Source organism: Trachemys scripta, chromosome 8 (genome assembly GCF_013100865.1).
Source record: "Trachemys scripta elegans isolate TJP31775 chromosome 8, CAS_Tse_1.0, whole genome shotgun sequence".
NCBI lineage: Eukaryota > Metazoa > Chordata > Testudines > Emydidae > Trachemys > Trachemys scripta.
The window spans coordinates 66,320,442-66,336,984 of NC_048305.1; the positions used below are offsets into that span (position 1 = coordinate 66,320,442).

A 16,543-nucleotide genomic window follows, 5' to 3' on the forward strand; every position below is an offset into this window, starting at 1 on the left:
AATACCCTAGCAGTGTGCAAGTGCATGACAACCAGAAAATGAAACTGAACGTTAAAAGAAAGTGAAACTTATTAATCAACTGTGATAAGCCAAAGTGCAATGAATTGTGCAAAGTTAGCTAATAGAATTAACAGTGTAAAGCACATTAAATAACACTGCTCTACAGCCAAAATGCTTCTGAAATAAATGTAGTCAAACATTACTAATAATGGGACACTGGGAACAAAAATGATGCTTAAAATTGTTGATTGGCTCTAGTTTTCAAGATATGCTATTGGGTCAGTATATACAACCCTTGACTTGGGAATGGCGGAGGATAAGTGAGTTATAAAGGGAAGAGATCTCAATTTAAACCAGAAATGACTAAAATACATCTTTGACTGGATCTATGAATAAATCTATGACTGGGTTTGGACAGTACTTACTTTTTAGGCAAAACAATGACTGATGCAATCTGAAGCAGGTATTGCATCATACATGATATGAATTGCATCGTGTTATTCCTAGAAGTCATGGATGATGCAATCATAACAAAGCTTACATCACTCTGCTGAACAAATTTCCCTATATCAGCTCTAGAAATCATACAGTGTCGTGCTCTCTTATTTGTCAGTGTTTGATTTCGCAAAGGGACACATTTCTGTTTAGCCAAAGTGAGCAGAGATGCCTCGTACTTGTGTAAACAGTGCAGATAACTTCTGCTATGTTTGTGGTGAAGTGACTTTTGCATCACAAAAGCGAAGTATAACCACTATGGTTAAGAAAGCCTATCACCTTTATTTTGGCTGCAAAATTGGAGATCAGGACAAGAGGTGGGCCCCACACATATGCTGCAACACTTGTGCAACAAATCTTCGCCAGTGGTTGAACAGGAAAAGGAAATCTATGCCTTTTGCAGTGCCAATGATTTGGAGAGAGCCAACAGATCATACCAGCAATTGTTACTTCTGCATGGTGCCTCCAGCTGGGAAAGGTGTGTCAAAGAAGAAAAAGTGGACTGTGCATTATCCAAACATTCCATCAGCTATACGCCCAGTACCCCACGGAGAAGGACTGTCGGTTCCTGATGCACCAGAATCATTCTCACTTGAGTCAGACGAGGAAGAGGAAGAGGATGAAACTTCTGGTCCTGAACCATCAATGTCACAGGACCCACATTTTCTCCCATCCTCCTCCTCTGAACCACACCTCATAACACGAGGTGAACTGAATGACCTTGTCAGGGATTTGGAACTACCCAAGAGTAAGGCAGAGCCGTTGGGCTCCAGACTACAGCAGTGGAATCTCCTGGCAGGTGATGTTAGGGTTTCCATGTTCCGTGACCGTCAAAAGGATCTTGTCCCATTCTTCTTCATGGAAGGTGATCTTGTAGCCTGCAACAACGTCGATGGTGTGATGGCAGCCCTCAACATTGTTCACGATCCAGATGAGTGGAGACTGTTCATTGATTCATTGAAGACGAGTCTTAAAGCTGTTTTACTGCATAATGGCAATGTTTTGCCATCAATTCCAGTTGGTCATGCAGTCCATATGAAGGAAACCTATGACAACATGAAACAACTTTTGAGGTGCATAAACTATGACCAACATCAGTGGCAGCTTTGTGGTGATTTGAAGGTTGTTGCTCTCTTGCTTGGTCTGCAGACTGGATACACAAAGTACTGCTGTTTTCTCTGCGAATAGGATAGTCGTGCAAGAGATTCCCATTACATCAAGAAAGATTGGCCACTCCAACAGTCATTGGAGCCTGGGAGGAAAAGTGTTCAGCATCCACCACTTGTTGAATCAAGGAAGATTTTGTTACCACCCTTACACATCAAGCTGGGTCTGATGAAGAACTTTGTCAAGGCCATTGACAAAACACAAGCAGCTTTCAAGTACCTCTGTGGAAAATTTCCAACGTTAAGTGAAGCTAAGATAAAGGAAGGTAACTTTGTTGGTCCTCAGATTCATGAACTTCTTCGAGATGATGCATTTGACCATGCACTGCGTGGCAAGGAAAAGATGGCATGGAAAGACTTCCAGTTAGTGGCAATAAATTTTCTCAGAAACAACAAGGCAGACAATTACAGGTTGTTGGTGGAAAATCTCCTCAAGGCATACAAAAGCCTTGGTTGCAACATGTCACTAAAGAGACATTTTTTGCACTCTCATCTAGATTTTTTTCCACCGAACTGCAGAGCAGTGAGCGACAAGCACGGCGAGCGATTTCACCAGGACATTGCAACAATGGAGAAACGCTATCAGGGCAAATGGAGCCCATCAATGCTTGCAGACTATTGCTGGACAGTGACAAGAGATGCTCCATTTAATGAATACAAGAGACAAGCCAAGAAGCGCTTAGTAGACACTGAATAGGACTAAACTATGTACATAATAGTTTTGTACCTTTTGTTTCATAATAAATTTTATTTATATAACCCTTTTGCTGATTTTTAAAGTGTTACATAAACAGAACAGGTGAAATATTATCATGTAAAGCAACCATAAACACATGAAAAGACCTAGGTTTACAATTTATGATTAAAACTCTACTATCTACATAATATGCATAGACATAAAATGTAAAAACTTAAATATCTTAGAAACAGTAGCCAATCAGTTGTTTTAATTGTCATATGTGAATTCAGCACATCAAAATACATAATAAATAGCACATTTTATCTCTGAAGCAGACGACTTCTCAAAAATTGTAGACCAGTGTAATCTTTCAGTTTAGTAATTTAAGGTGTTATTTGTAAGACAGGAAAGGATATTTGGTTTTTATATCCGGTTTACATATGTGATTTTAAATTGGATCATACTTAAAACAATTAAAAACCTTTGTGTTCTAATAAAGGCAATTAAACTTTTAGACAACAAAACATTCACTGAAAACAATAGGGATAGTTTGATTTTGAAAAGAGTAGTATTTATTTATTCACTACTCTTCCATCACTATATTAACTACAGATATTTCAGAATTTTAGGAGGACAAACCCTTTCAGTACAAGGCCCTTTCCTGCAAACACTTATGCATGTGCAAAGAAGGATTTGCAGGATAAGGCCCTAGAGGTCTCCCCATGAAAAGAAATGGATGGCTTTTGTAGAGACAGAGTCTGTGCCATGTGATCCACAAATGTGTAAGAGAAACCTCTGGTGAGGTCTCCATTTACAGAGGCATGTGAAGATTTAGAACAACCTCCTTTGTTCTTTATGAAATTCACTAAGCTGCTGGAGTACAAAGTAAGCACTTATCATATTGGACATGATCGATGTGATTCCATTTAAATCAATGTAGTTACACAAATTTACACCAACAGAGGATCTGACTCCTAATAAGAAATCTAATTTTTTTTCTCTAGTACCAACCGAATCTGAGCCCTGTTGAATAAGGACAGCAATGAAGATTTAAAAAAAAAAAAAAAAAAAAGAGTAAAACTACAATTAGCACTAAATTCTGGCTCCCCTTGTCCATTTAATGCTAAGGGGGAAGATGACCTTTCCCACCCATCACAAGTGGGCAAAAAACAGATTTTAGCTCTTTATTTTATAGAAATTAAATGAATCTAGAAGAGTCAAATGGCTCCTAGAATGAAGCTTTCTGCTAAAAACTCTCCCATCTTTATGTATAGCAACCCATCTATAGCAGTGAGATATAGTCTCACCAGAAATTTCCAAGGCTAGTCCTCCGCATGACATATATATATTGCAACTATGCAATTATTTTATGCTGAATCTCATTCTATTTAGTAACAACCTTCACTAAGAGCAGATCCTATCTGAGGGATTATTATATTGTAAATAGATAATTTGTAGTAATAGCTCATCTAAAGGAATATAGCACTTGCCACACCAGATAAAATGAATGGTCCTTTTAGGCACATCACTTGCCTCTGGCAATGGAATTCCAGATGCTTCAAAGAACTGAAAAAAACCAACAAACCTATCTAGTACTACATTAGGTAATGTACTGTGTATTGTAGGCTGGGCTGGCAGCCGCACCTATTATAGGATTGCCTGTCATTTCCCCATTATAAGACCCTATTTTCAGTTGCTTATCACTGTGCTAAACTTTAACCATTTGTGCTAATTTTTTCCCATGTCAGATGGCTGCCTCAGACTGAATGTTTTTGGAAAATTTCAGTCAAAACTGTTCTGTTATTTATGAGAATAAGACAAGAGAAAAATATCTTGTTCTGCCCATGTTAAAAATACTTGAGACCTTTTCTTTCAACAACTCTACTACTCCCATGCTTTTGGTGCAGTAAAATTGGCAGATGACCACGAATCTGCCTTTTGTGGTCACTGTAAAAAACTGCCCAAATTTGGCCCAGTTTAAATCTTCGAAAGATCTTGGTTCATATACACTACAGGGGGGAGGGATAGCTCAGTGGTTTGAGCATTGGCCTGCTAAACCCAGGGTTGTGAGCTCAATCCTTGAGGGGGCCATTTAGGGAACTGGTGTTTAAAAAAAAAAAAAAAAACTGTCTGGGAATTTGTCCTGCTTTGAGCAGGGGTTGGACTAGATCTCCTGAGGTCCCTTCCAACACGGATATTCTATGAACACTCCGTTCTTAGATTTTAGCAGTTAAATCTCCAGAGATTCCATCCCCTCTGAGCTTACTAGGGTGACCAGATGTCCCGATTTTATAGAGACAGTCCTGATATTTGGGGCTTTTTTTAATATGGGCTCCTATTACCACCCACCCCCGTCCCGATTTTTCATACTTGCTGTCTGGTCACCCTAGAGCTTACTCTAGCCCCTCACAGCTCCCTGCACTGACCAGGCTGCACATGCAGTGCCCCTACAGAGTGAGGGAACACGCTCCCTGCAAGCCCAGGGATGCAGTGACAAAGCCAGACTTACCCAATAATGGCTGTTCCCAGCCTGTCTCTCCTGTGCTCTCATGCCTCTCAATGCCCCCACTGTTGGTACTTAGGCAGCCTGAAGCAAGAAGCCGACTGATTTGAATGCTGAGGGGACAAAACCCAGACGTGACGGGAGGAAAGGAGTTGACTGGGACAAAGAATCTAGTGAGACTGGGACTGGAGAGAAACCATGACCGGGAATGAGGGATAAAGGCTGGGAGTTGGAGGAAGCAAGGGGCTGGTACAGGTTTGGCAAGGAGACTGGGAGCCACTAATGGAAACAGAGGGGGAACAGGAAGCCAGTTGGCAGGGGAGGATGACTAACACTGAGTTTGGATGATGACGGGGAGTCGAGGGGGAACTGGCTGATTGAAGAGGCTAAGAACCAGTATGGGGGGGCAATAAGGGTGGTAGGGAGAGAGACTTCTGGCAAGGAGCTGGGTGTAGGGAAAGAACTGGGACTGGTTAGGCAAAAAGAGTGGGAAAGATTGAGATTGGATGAGGAGTCTGGAGATGGAGACATGGACTGGGAGCCAGTGGGAGAGGAGAGGAGCGAGAGATTGGATGAGAAAACAAAAGAGGAAAACTGGATCTAGCTGGCCAAAGAGATTGGGGCCAGGAATTGGGATGGGTAGAGTGGTACTGGCTGGGCTAAGAGACAGCAACTAGGTATGGGGAGGGAGGAAAGACAGGGAGAGTGGGAATGGCTGGCCAAGAAGACTGGAACTGAGATGAGAACATGAAAAGTGGAGACTGGGACTGAGTAGCCAAGGACAATAGCGCTGGGACAAGGAACCGGGAGAGGTAAGATACAGGACTGGGACAGTGATAGATTGGAGGTGATGAGGCAGAAAATGTCAAACTTGGGAAAAACAGGCAGAAGACTGTTTTCCCGTTGGGACGCGACAATCGATCCCCGAATCGACGCTCTTACTCCACCAGCGGAGGTGGGAGTAAGCGCCGCCGACAGAAAGCCGCAGAAGTAGATTTTGCCGCCGTCCTCACAGCGGGGTAAGTCGGCTGTGATACATCGAATTCAGCTACGCTATTCACGTAGCTGAATTTGCGTATCTTAAATCGACTCCCCCCTGTAGTGTAGATGTACCCTAAGTGAGGGGCTACAAAAAACTTAATTGTAAAGACCAAAGTTCTATGGATCACACAAAGAAAGATATTCCAGTTATATTTCCCCAATTCTATCCTGATTCCTGTCCATTTGATTACATACTGGATAGCTGATCAAATTTAAAACCTAATTACTACATAAGTAGGCAGCCCTCTAACATACCTTTAGAAAAACATTTACTATGGAAGACAGGCTAAGGACTGTGTACATTAAACAAACTTGTAGTAAATGTAATAAAAAAATAAACTCCCAATCTACAGACACCAAAAATTAGACATCTAAGCATAATATTACAGAGAGAGTTACACTGAAAGAACATAATTTGGAAAGTACTCGAACGTTAGAAAATGCCAGAATTAAATTGCCTGTAGAACCTTCATTCAGCTGCCTTGTGCATATGCATTTATGACAGTCTCTAGTTATGCAATCACATGCTATTTTTTCCATAGGACCCCTGTCTATTAATGCACAGGATGTACAATGCTCAGGGAATTAATCCAGGTTGTCTGTAGGACCCCTATCTCATTTGTTGAAGAAGTTGGAAGGGGTGTAGGAAGAGAAAGGAGGATTTTGCAGTTTAGGCAGCTAAATGTCACATTGGGGAATTGGATTCTATCCCTGGCTTTGCCACCTTGAAGAACTCCTCTGTGGAGCTCGAAAACTTGTCTCTTTCACCAACAGAAGTTGGTCCAATAAAAGATATTACCTCACCCACCTTGTCCATAATCACCCAGAAACTTTGTTTGTAATGTTGTTGTAGCCATGTTGGTCCCAGGATAATAGAGAGACAAGTCACATGAACTAAACTTTTCACAGGCAGCCATATTCCTCATGTTTCCTCATTTTCTGGGTACCCAACTTCTAGGATCTGATAAGTGTTGAGAAGTTGGACCTACAACTCAGTAAGAGCTGTGCTGTGAACATATGTACTATATAATACTATATTGTCTAAAAAAAAAATCAGGCCATAAGCATATCAAAATGGACCTCAAAATTAGGCTACACCTTTGAGTCTCCCTGTGCCTCAGTTCCCCACCTGTAAAATGGGGATACTACTGCTCTACCTCACAAGGGTGCTGTAAAGATACGTTAATGGTTGTGAAGTACACAGATGCTACAGTGATGAACACCACAGAAAAGCCCGCAATGAAATTAAGAACTCTGTATTCAGAGCAGGATTTGAATGGTGTGCAATAAATAAGGCACGAGACCACACACTGAACCATGAGGATAGAACAAAATACTGAGTAGTTGCTCATTCAGCATCATCTATTCTGTGCACTGAAAGACAGGGACCCTGACTGAAAAACACAAATTCCATCACATCATACCATGCTGACTATCCCATGATTCTTCAGCAGGAACAACAGCACAGACTTCTGTCACCTGAGCTAAGAACGGATAGCAGTAGTACGTTACTATGTTCTATGTGGGCCAGCCATTAGAGGAAGATGAAGCATACACGTTGCCAGAGGGTTTCACAGCTTATTTCCTGACAGCTGAAGAATGTTGAGACTCAGAAATGCTGGGTTCTATTCCAGGTTCCGAGGAGAGCATACTCTAGTGGATTCAGACTTCTGCTTCTGTCATGTCTCCCTGACCCGCGAAGTGTGGCTCCTTCTGCCCCTGGACCTTCAGCCTCTCCTTGTCCCAGACTGCCCGCAATTGGCTCCTCAGCCCAGCCTCCCCTCCTCTATCACCCCTTCCCCCAGACCACAGGGCCCAGCTCCCCATTCCTCTGCATTTGAGTCAGGCTGTCTACTCCTCATTGCCTGTGTTAGCAACAGGAACACCGAGTAGAGAAGAACATGTCTCCCTGCTCTCACAGTTCTTGTGACGTGTCACAGCATCTCCTTGCTGCCAAAGAACAAACTGCAGTGGAAAATCAGTCCCTCTTCAGCTCCTCCAGTCTCATGCTAGATCATATCCAGCACAGATGGAATCATCTTGAGAATTTAGCTGCAAAACTCTCAAGTCTCTACTGTGCATGTGCAAACAGATTTTTTAGAGGCTCATAACTAGGCCAAATTCAAGCAGATTTTCACAATGATGACAAAAGGCACATCCCTGACATCAGAACAATCCCCCTGACAAATGTCAAGCCCCAGCCATAAAGCATGGAAGTACTACAGGTTTTCAATGAAATGGTTGTAAGATTTTTTTTTTTTTTTTAAATGTGGGTAAAGACACCATTTTCCCCTATTTTTTGTTCTAGGAAATAGTTGAATTGTTTTTGCTTAAATTTTCCAGAAAATTTCAGCCTGAGTCAGACACCCAGCAGGAAAATTTCAGCCTGAATGGTTAAAGTTCGGTGAATTTATAAGCAATTGAAAAAAAGTGTCTTATAATGAAAAGTATCTGGCTAACTGCATGCCTATAATAAAAAGTAGAGAATGCAGGAAGTAAAGGCTACAATACCTTTTACACTATTAAAAGTATGCTTTCTAGTCACAAAACACACTTCCACAATCATCAACTGTAACATTACAATTAGAAGACTCATTTCTAGTGGGAAGCAAAGTGCAACCAAACAAAGATTGTTTTCATGCAAATGTTGTTAGTCATAAAAAGAGAGATAAGACTAGAGAAAATACGACAAGCTGAATTCTTTCAAAATCTTTTCAAGGTTTTCCATGAGGCATCATCAGCTTTTTATCATCTCATGGGAGCAAAAGCAAATTGGTGAGTTGCCATATTTCCCTTTTATAATACCAAGGGATAGCCTATAACAAAAATATTAAAAGACTTTTTGACATGCTAGAGTGCCCCATTATAGCGTTATCAGATAGATTTTTAAAAACCAACGTATTATTACAACAGTAAACATATAAACGTATACTAAGTTGATCCAAGCAGTAACTGAATTTCTATTTTACATGATCAAATATCCTGAGACTAGAATTATTATAAGGGAACCCTCCCTTCAGCCTAATTAAGAGGTACTATGTTAGTAGCAGGGGTTCTCTGTTTAAGTGCCAGAAAAGACAAAATCCTCAAGGTAGCACAAAATTGTGCCTTTTGTGCCAACTTGTCTGCTCTTGATTTAAATTGTGTGTGATGGGATACTTAACGTTAAGCACTTCATCACTTCACCTAGAATTAGATGATGATTTTACTTACCAGGGGCTGAGAACTATAGGCAGCTAATACAATTAATTTGCTCTAGCACAGTGGGGGAAATCTTTTGGAAAGTACAAGCTTGCTTCAGGATTCCATAAAAGCCTGAAATGCTTATATTTTCATTTTCTTAAGACCCCTCCCCTCCTCAATTTGCTGCTCCTGCTTTAATTTACATTCAAATATTAACATTTTCAGCTGTGTTCAATTCCAGTTTTCAAAAGCTCTGGAGTACACACTGAGTTTTTGCTGGTTTACACTCATTCACCCACCCATAATCTGGAGGAAGGAGAACCACATTGCTTTGTCTGTCTCAGCATCAGTTCTGAGATGCGAGCTACATATAGTGGTATGTATAAATGCTTCAATTTACGTATGTACCATTTCTTATTATCATGTATATTACTTCTTAATGGCCATTTCCTTGTAAATAATTCCCCCTCAGTTCCTTCAACTTGGTCTCTACATTTGGGGTTGGGAAACAGGATTTAACTCCCTTACATCCCTTTTTAAAATATACTTCCAGACACTGAAAGTTATGACACATGAGAAAGTTAATTTAACCTTGAGAACTATGTTCCTTTCCCTCCCTATATCCCCAAATCACCCATAGGATTGTTAGTTTGCTATATTTATACTACTGCTTCACACACATTAAGGAAAATCTATATTTGCAGTATGTAGTTCTTTCCAGCAGCTAGCAGAAAGACCAGCTTCCTATATTTACCAGTGCTCAACATTAAGCACCCAAAACAAGTAGATGTGGCACACTGAGTACTGTCCTGGATACAAATGATTTGAACTCAGTGGTTAGCTGGAAAAAAATATCTGTGTTCTACTTAGAAACACATTTTCAATTGATTGCACAATTACCAGAGTGTGAAGTGTAACAGTTTGCATCTCCCAATCCTCCACATGGGTTCCTGTCACTTCCCCCTGGATACTACCTATATTACTTGCTTACGTACTTAGTATTAATGTAATTGTTTGGTTTTTGCCCATAGTTACCAGTCTGTTTCTTTCTGGAAGACAGATATCTTCTTCCTTGAGTTTCAGGTAACTTCATGGCAAATGGAACTATATTCTGTGCTTAAATCTACTCAACTTCCCTACTTCCCTTTTCAAACTGTTTTGGGGATTTTAGTACTATTGCATTTATTTTCTACAAACAAGTTTACGAAACGGAAGATAAACCTATTAAGGAAGCACAGAACATATACTTAGGGCTGGTCTACACTAGGAACTTAAATCGGCATAGCTATGTCTCTCCAGAGTGTGAAAAATCCACACCCCAGAGAGAGGTAGCTATGCCAACCTAACCCCAAGTGTAGACAGCATTAGGTCAATGGAAAAAAAAGCTACCACCTCCCTGAGAGACGGATTACCTTCGCTGACAGGAGAACCCCTCCCATCAGCATTGGGAGTGTCTACACTGAGGCGCTACAGCGGCGCAGCTGTGCCGTTGTGGGAGTTAAGTGTAGACATACCTTTATGCTACCTACTGCTTGTTTGAATAATGGTATTGATACAACCTTACTTTTGGTAGGTCGTTCTTTAAAGGAAAAAAAAAAAAAAAGCAATGGGTTCAAAGCAAAAAACAGTTAACAGAAAATGTTTTGTTTAAAATCTTAGAACAAAATTATCTCTGCATAATATCTACAGAAATTCTAGCTCTCAACTTTTAACAAATTACAAAACATTCAAATTATAGTATGTGCACTACTACTGTACAAAGCCATATGCAACACAGAGGATCATGTTGGTCAACTAGTTTAAGCAAAATCTAACTAATCTCAATGGAAAGCTAAATATTAATGGTATGATGCGGCTCAATTTTTTTAACAGCATATTCAAATAATTTCCAAACCAAAAAAGAATCTAAAAGCATTAAAGTATTTAAGTCTGCATGCTTAAAATACCAAGAGTATTTTTATTGATCATCTAAAAAAACAAAAATTTACAATAAAAATACCTTAAAACATGCCATCAAGCTATAATGTTGCTTCTGCGATGCTATTTAAAACATTTTATGGAATTTTCTTAATAAAAATGTCTCAGAAGTGTGACTGGATAATATAAGTGATATCTTCGTTCTTTATGATTTTGTGAATAATAGGTTTTTATTATTAAGCTAAAGCAAACAATCAGAATACATATGCAATATCCAGTACACACAATATAAAGAAAGTAAATCATAACCTCTGCAAAACAAGAGATGATAAAAAGCATGAGGCCTACAAAAGTTATGGTCTACTCCATCCCTTGATGACAGATTGGGCTCCGTGTCTGGCGATCAGAGGAAGCTTACCTCACTAAATCGAAATAAGGATGAAATACATAATCAAGTTTAGAGAAAAAGTTAATGAGATTCGATTAATTCTGTGGAAGCAGGCCTACTAATAGTAAAAAGGTGATAGTTCACTTAGAGAAATAGGGTTTAGGTTTGTTTTTTTGGGGAGGGTGGAGGATAATGGGAGATAAATTACCCAATTTTTTGTAACAATTTGTTTAATAATTCCATAGTTTTCAAAACACCACTTTCATATCAGAAGTGTTTTACACTTGCACAATGTTAATTACTTTATTATACATGGAAGCCTGTAATAGGCTGATTACACAAGAAGACTGCAAACCACCACTGGTACTTTTCTGACACCAGAAAAGTACGTAAGACTGAAACATCACCAAGAGTACATAAAAAACCATCAGCATAAACATCACCAAAAATTACATAAAAAAACTAAGCAGAAAAAAACATTTTCAAAAAAGTGGTTTAGAGCAGTGCCGCTGCCTTTCAGCAGCTTCAAATGGCCACTAGCAATTCTGGGTTTCTGTGGCTCCACAGGCATTAATCAGGATTCACATATAATAAATAATGTACCACAAAATATACATAAAGTATGGCAATAATTCCATTAAGGGGTTATGGTGACATTAACACACCACTCAAGCTCCACCCTTGTGATGTATGTCATCACCAGAAACCTTTGATGGAATTGCAGCCTTAGGCCCCAAGCCTGCAGTGAGATATGTTGTGGACCAGGGCACCTATATGGAGACCCACTGAAGTTACTGGGATCTGTTGGACACAGATGTCCATGTTAGCAAATCCCAAGGCAGCATCAGGGCCTTACTATGTACAATTGGGAGTATATTATTTCTTATTGTACATGGAAACCTTAATAGAATTATAAAATACATGGGTGTTTACATTTTTATTTTTCTGTACTTGATGTCATAAGATGACACCAGTAAGTACATAATAAATTATGCACTTTCCGGAATGTAAATCTTTTCAAATTCCAACTGTTAAGATGTGAAGTAACCAGGGAAGGACCACAAACCAGGTAGGATTGAACCAGGGAGGACAACAAAATATGCAGAAAGGGGACCTAGCATACTAACAGGAAGGGATGGAGGAGAAGGGAAAACACTGATTTATTTTAAACCATGTATAATAAATAATGTATCCCAAAAGGGTATATAAGTTATGACTGTAGCTTCAAGTTGGGGTTCTAATGACATGAACGAGCCACTTAAGTTTTGTTCTCAGGGCTTATGTCACTAGAATCTCTTTATGGAATTACAGCCTTGTACAGGAGTTCAGGGGACATTATTGTTTATATTAAAGCTACCATTCTAGGCATTTACCATGGATCCAAGAATATTTGCCCCACCAATCTGGAATGAGTCACCTGGAAGAAGAGGAGTACATTAAAAGCTACAGCAAGATGTAGGTAGCGAAATTCTCAGAATTTTGGATCATCCTAGATATAAAAGACAGCAGTCTGAAAATGTTTTAGATCCCTTCCTTAAATGGTGAAATATATTTGCCACTATCTGTAAATTGGAAGTTCCGGTACACAAATGGTGCATAGAATTTCCATGCTTCGTTACACTTTCCTGAGAGTAAAGCAATTAGAATAAACCTTAATCCTAGGAACAAAGTTAATTTTTTGCATTTTAAACTTTTGGGCTATTCCCTGACACTCTATATATGTAAATTTGATTGCTAAACATTGTCATTTGAACAAAAAACTATTTTAATCTATTGATTTTTTATTAAAACCCATAATAAACAGACCTAAAAAAAAAAATCACACTAACAAAATAAACTAAATATGAAAAGTTGCATTGAAAGGGCATGTTACATTATTCTTAACAGGACCATGTAGAAACATTCCAATGGCAGTGTTATGAAAATAAAACAAAATTCCATTAAAAAGACCCCACAGCCTGGTCACACTTGGGACCTTACCTGTAACTTTGGCTGGTAGGGGTCTTTACTCTTGTACTACATGGCTCATTTACATCAGACATCATATTTGTATACCCTGAGAAATCTGACACTGAAGTCCTTATTCTATGGTCCACTTCTCCATTAGAGTTAGTGATAAAAGTCATTGGCACCCTGCTGCCCAACTTAAATTGAGAACCAAACGCTTGTGCAAAGTTCTCAATCTGGTATGTTGCTCTAGGCTCTACATCCTTCTGGGGATCTATCTGGCTAGCTAACTCCTGAGGTGGAATCTGAAAGCTTGTTGAAGATTCTAAATTTTTCTGTTCCTTCTGGCTACTCAATTTCTGAGATGTAGACTGGTAGTTTGATGAAGTCTCTAAATTTTTCTGTGAATCTATCAGATCATCCAGCTCTTGAGAAGGAGTCAACTGTTGATGTGTAGCCTCCAAAGCAGATAAATAAAAACCTGGTTGAGATCCAAGCAACATCCCAAAAGGAGGCTTTGGCAATGCAGTTGGCAACACTGAGGTAACAGACTGGCTGAAGCCACACTCAAGAGGAGATGTAGTGTATATCTGTTTGTCTTGAAACAAACTGTGGTTATGGAGAGTTGAAGACAAACTAACAAATTGGAAACTGGGTCCAAAAGCAAAACCAGTGCTATTGGTCGTTCTTTCAAAAGCCTGTTGGAGGTATTTAGAGTATTCTTGCAACATGCTTGCCTTATCATTTGAAGCTGTTTGAGAGTTTGGGCTCAAATTTTCTTCTTGAACCATCTCTGAATGTTCTCCCGAGGCGTGCAAGTCTACACGTTGTTCAGTTATACTGAAAGGATCTTCCTTCTGGCCTTCTGATTTGTGAGAGTACTGGTCCAAGAGACTCTGCAAGACTTCATCAGGAATTCCAGACTTGTCATGGCAAGACTTCATTTCAGTATTTAGAGATGTTGAATCAATAAGAGATAATGGGGCTTCATTATCCATAACACTGACACCTGCAGACTGGATGACAGACTGTTGGGAGGCCATATGTCCAACATTTATAGAAAAGGCACTGTTACTGCTGGCAGTTTGCAAATATCTTCTTTTCTTTGAAAACTGCATGGCATCATCATAATTGCTACTTATTTGACCTGGTTTTCCACCTGCATTTTGGAGAAGGCCAATAGCTTCTACACCAGTATTGGTTACTATACCAAGAGAGCCACTTTGTTTCCCAGGCAATGGTTTTTGCCCAATAATATCTGGTAACGGTGACACAAAATTAAGGTAACTTTTGTCTGCATTTTTTCTGTTTCCTTTTTTGAAGACCAACTTTGGCACCTTTTTTTGTAATTCTTCCATGCCAGCACCAACTAAGCCACCACTGGAAGACACAACAGGAATTTCTACTGCATAATTCTGCATGGTCATATTACTTGGAACTTGTGATTCAGTTACTTTATTATTAGACTTATGTCCTTTGTTTTCAATGGATATACTTTTTGTTTTACTTTTTCTCCTTGAAGAACTTGTATTTCCCTGAGACAACACAGCCAGGCTCCCTATGTTGTGATTTGATGATCCAGGTTCCATTCCTGCACCTGCTTTACCTATGGCTTCACCGCATGTTCGTCTGTGCTTCAACAGTCTATCAGTCCTTGAAAAATACTGCTGACAAGTGTCACATTTGTATGGCTTTTCTCCACTATGTGTTCTCTTGTGTCTCTCCATATGGTACTTCTGGATGAATTTCATGCTGCACTGGTCACATCCAAATGGCTTCTCCCTACTGTGGATCTTCTCATGTCTCTGGAGCAAGTACTTCTGGATGAAACCCATGCTGCACTGGCTGCACTGGAAAGGCCTTTCCCCAGTGTGAATGAGCACATGTCTGCGCAAGTGATAGGAGCTCCTGAAGGCAGCGCTGCAGTGTTCACAGACATGAGGTTTCTGACTCGAGGACAAGATGGCAGCTTCTGTATCTCCCACCAGCGGGGGTTTGGATGAGGCGCTCTGCTTGCGCTTGGCTTTGATTCCCTGAGATTCTGGCTTTGGCCTCTTCGCCTTCTTGCCGTGGGCGTCGTGCTTTGGCTCATCGGAGCCCCCAGGGGTGCCATCACTCCTGCCGCTCAGTAACAGGTCCCGGTGGGGATGGTGGTGGAGGTGGTGGAGAAGGCTGAGATCCTGAATCACACTCTGGCTGGCTCCTTCCCCACTGCCACTGCCCAGGGCTGGGTGCCTCTCCTCCCCAGTCCCTCCGAATAACCCCCCATAGTGCTGCTGCTGTTCCTCCTCGCTGGGTTTCTCCTGCTTGATGCTCACCAGCGACTGGAGGAAGCCCCAGGGGCTCCTTTGCGAGGAAGAGGAAGGGAAAGCCCCAGCCGGCTCCTTCTTGAAAGTCACGTCCTGAGGGGGGGGCGGCGCGGGAGTCTCGGCCGCCGCAGACGAGGAAGAGGCGGCGGCGGAGGGGGGCGGCGGCAAGACGCACTGCGAGGGGTGCTGGGCCGCCGGCGGGGGCGCGGCCGCCCGAGTGAAGCTGGTGACCGGCGGGAGGCGGTGGTTGAACATGACCATGCTGGGGGGGAAGGTGGGCTCCATGGCCGCCGCCCTCTTGCTGCCGCCGCCGCCGCCGAGGAAGCCGCTGCCGAGTTTCATCCCCCAGGAAGCCGGGCCGGGGAGGAGGCGCGGCCCAGAGGGGCTGCGGGACCCGCCACTCGCTCAGGGTGCCGCTCAGCGCCCGTTCACCGAGCCGGCCCCGCCCGGGCGCATCGTCACCGCCCCACCCGCGCCGTCGGGCAGCACCCGGCCCTGGCTGCACTTACGGCTCCCGCCGCCGCCTCCAGTCAAAAATAACGCCGCGTCCGCTCCACAATGGAATTAGCAGCCCCCGAGCGCGGCACTGCACATGCGCGGCGCGCGGCATGCTGGGAACGACCCAGCCAGGAGGGCCGCGCTGGGCGGGCAGCGCTCGGCAAGCAGCGCGCAGGCGTAACAGAACCCCCCCCTTCTCAGCCATCAGCCATCTCTGCCCTGCAGCCACTCACGCTGCCGCCTGGGCTGCGCCCGGGGCCAGAGGCCGAAGGGGAGGGGAGGGGAGTGCACCTTATTCCTGGAGGAGACCCAGGTGCAGCTGCCCTCCCTGCGTGACACAGAGGGGCAGGGGTTGCTCTGCATCCAGGCTGTGTAACGGACTGTGCGCGCACCAGAGCCACAGCGCGTTGTCACAGC

General features: G+C 42.0%; 1 protein-coding gene across 1 annotated transcript; it reads right to left on the reverse strand.

Moving 5' to 3' along the window:
- Nucleotides 1-11,072: 11,072 nt before the first annotated feature.
- On the reverse strand, nucleotides 11,073-16,231 carry ZNF281 (zinc finger protein 281). The gene has a single exon (XM_034779718.1). It carries the CDS (start codon nucleotides 15,968-15,970, stop codon nucleotides 13,349-13,351), a length of 2,622 nt encoding a protein of 873 aa, XP_034635609.1. The 5' UTR covers nucleotides 15,971-16,231; the 3' UTR covers nucleotides 11,073-13,348.
- Between the last annotated feature and the right edge of the window lie 312 nt (nucleotides 16,232-16,543).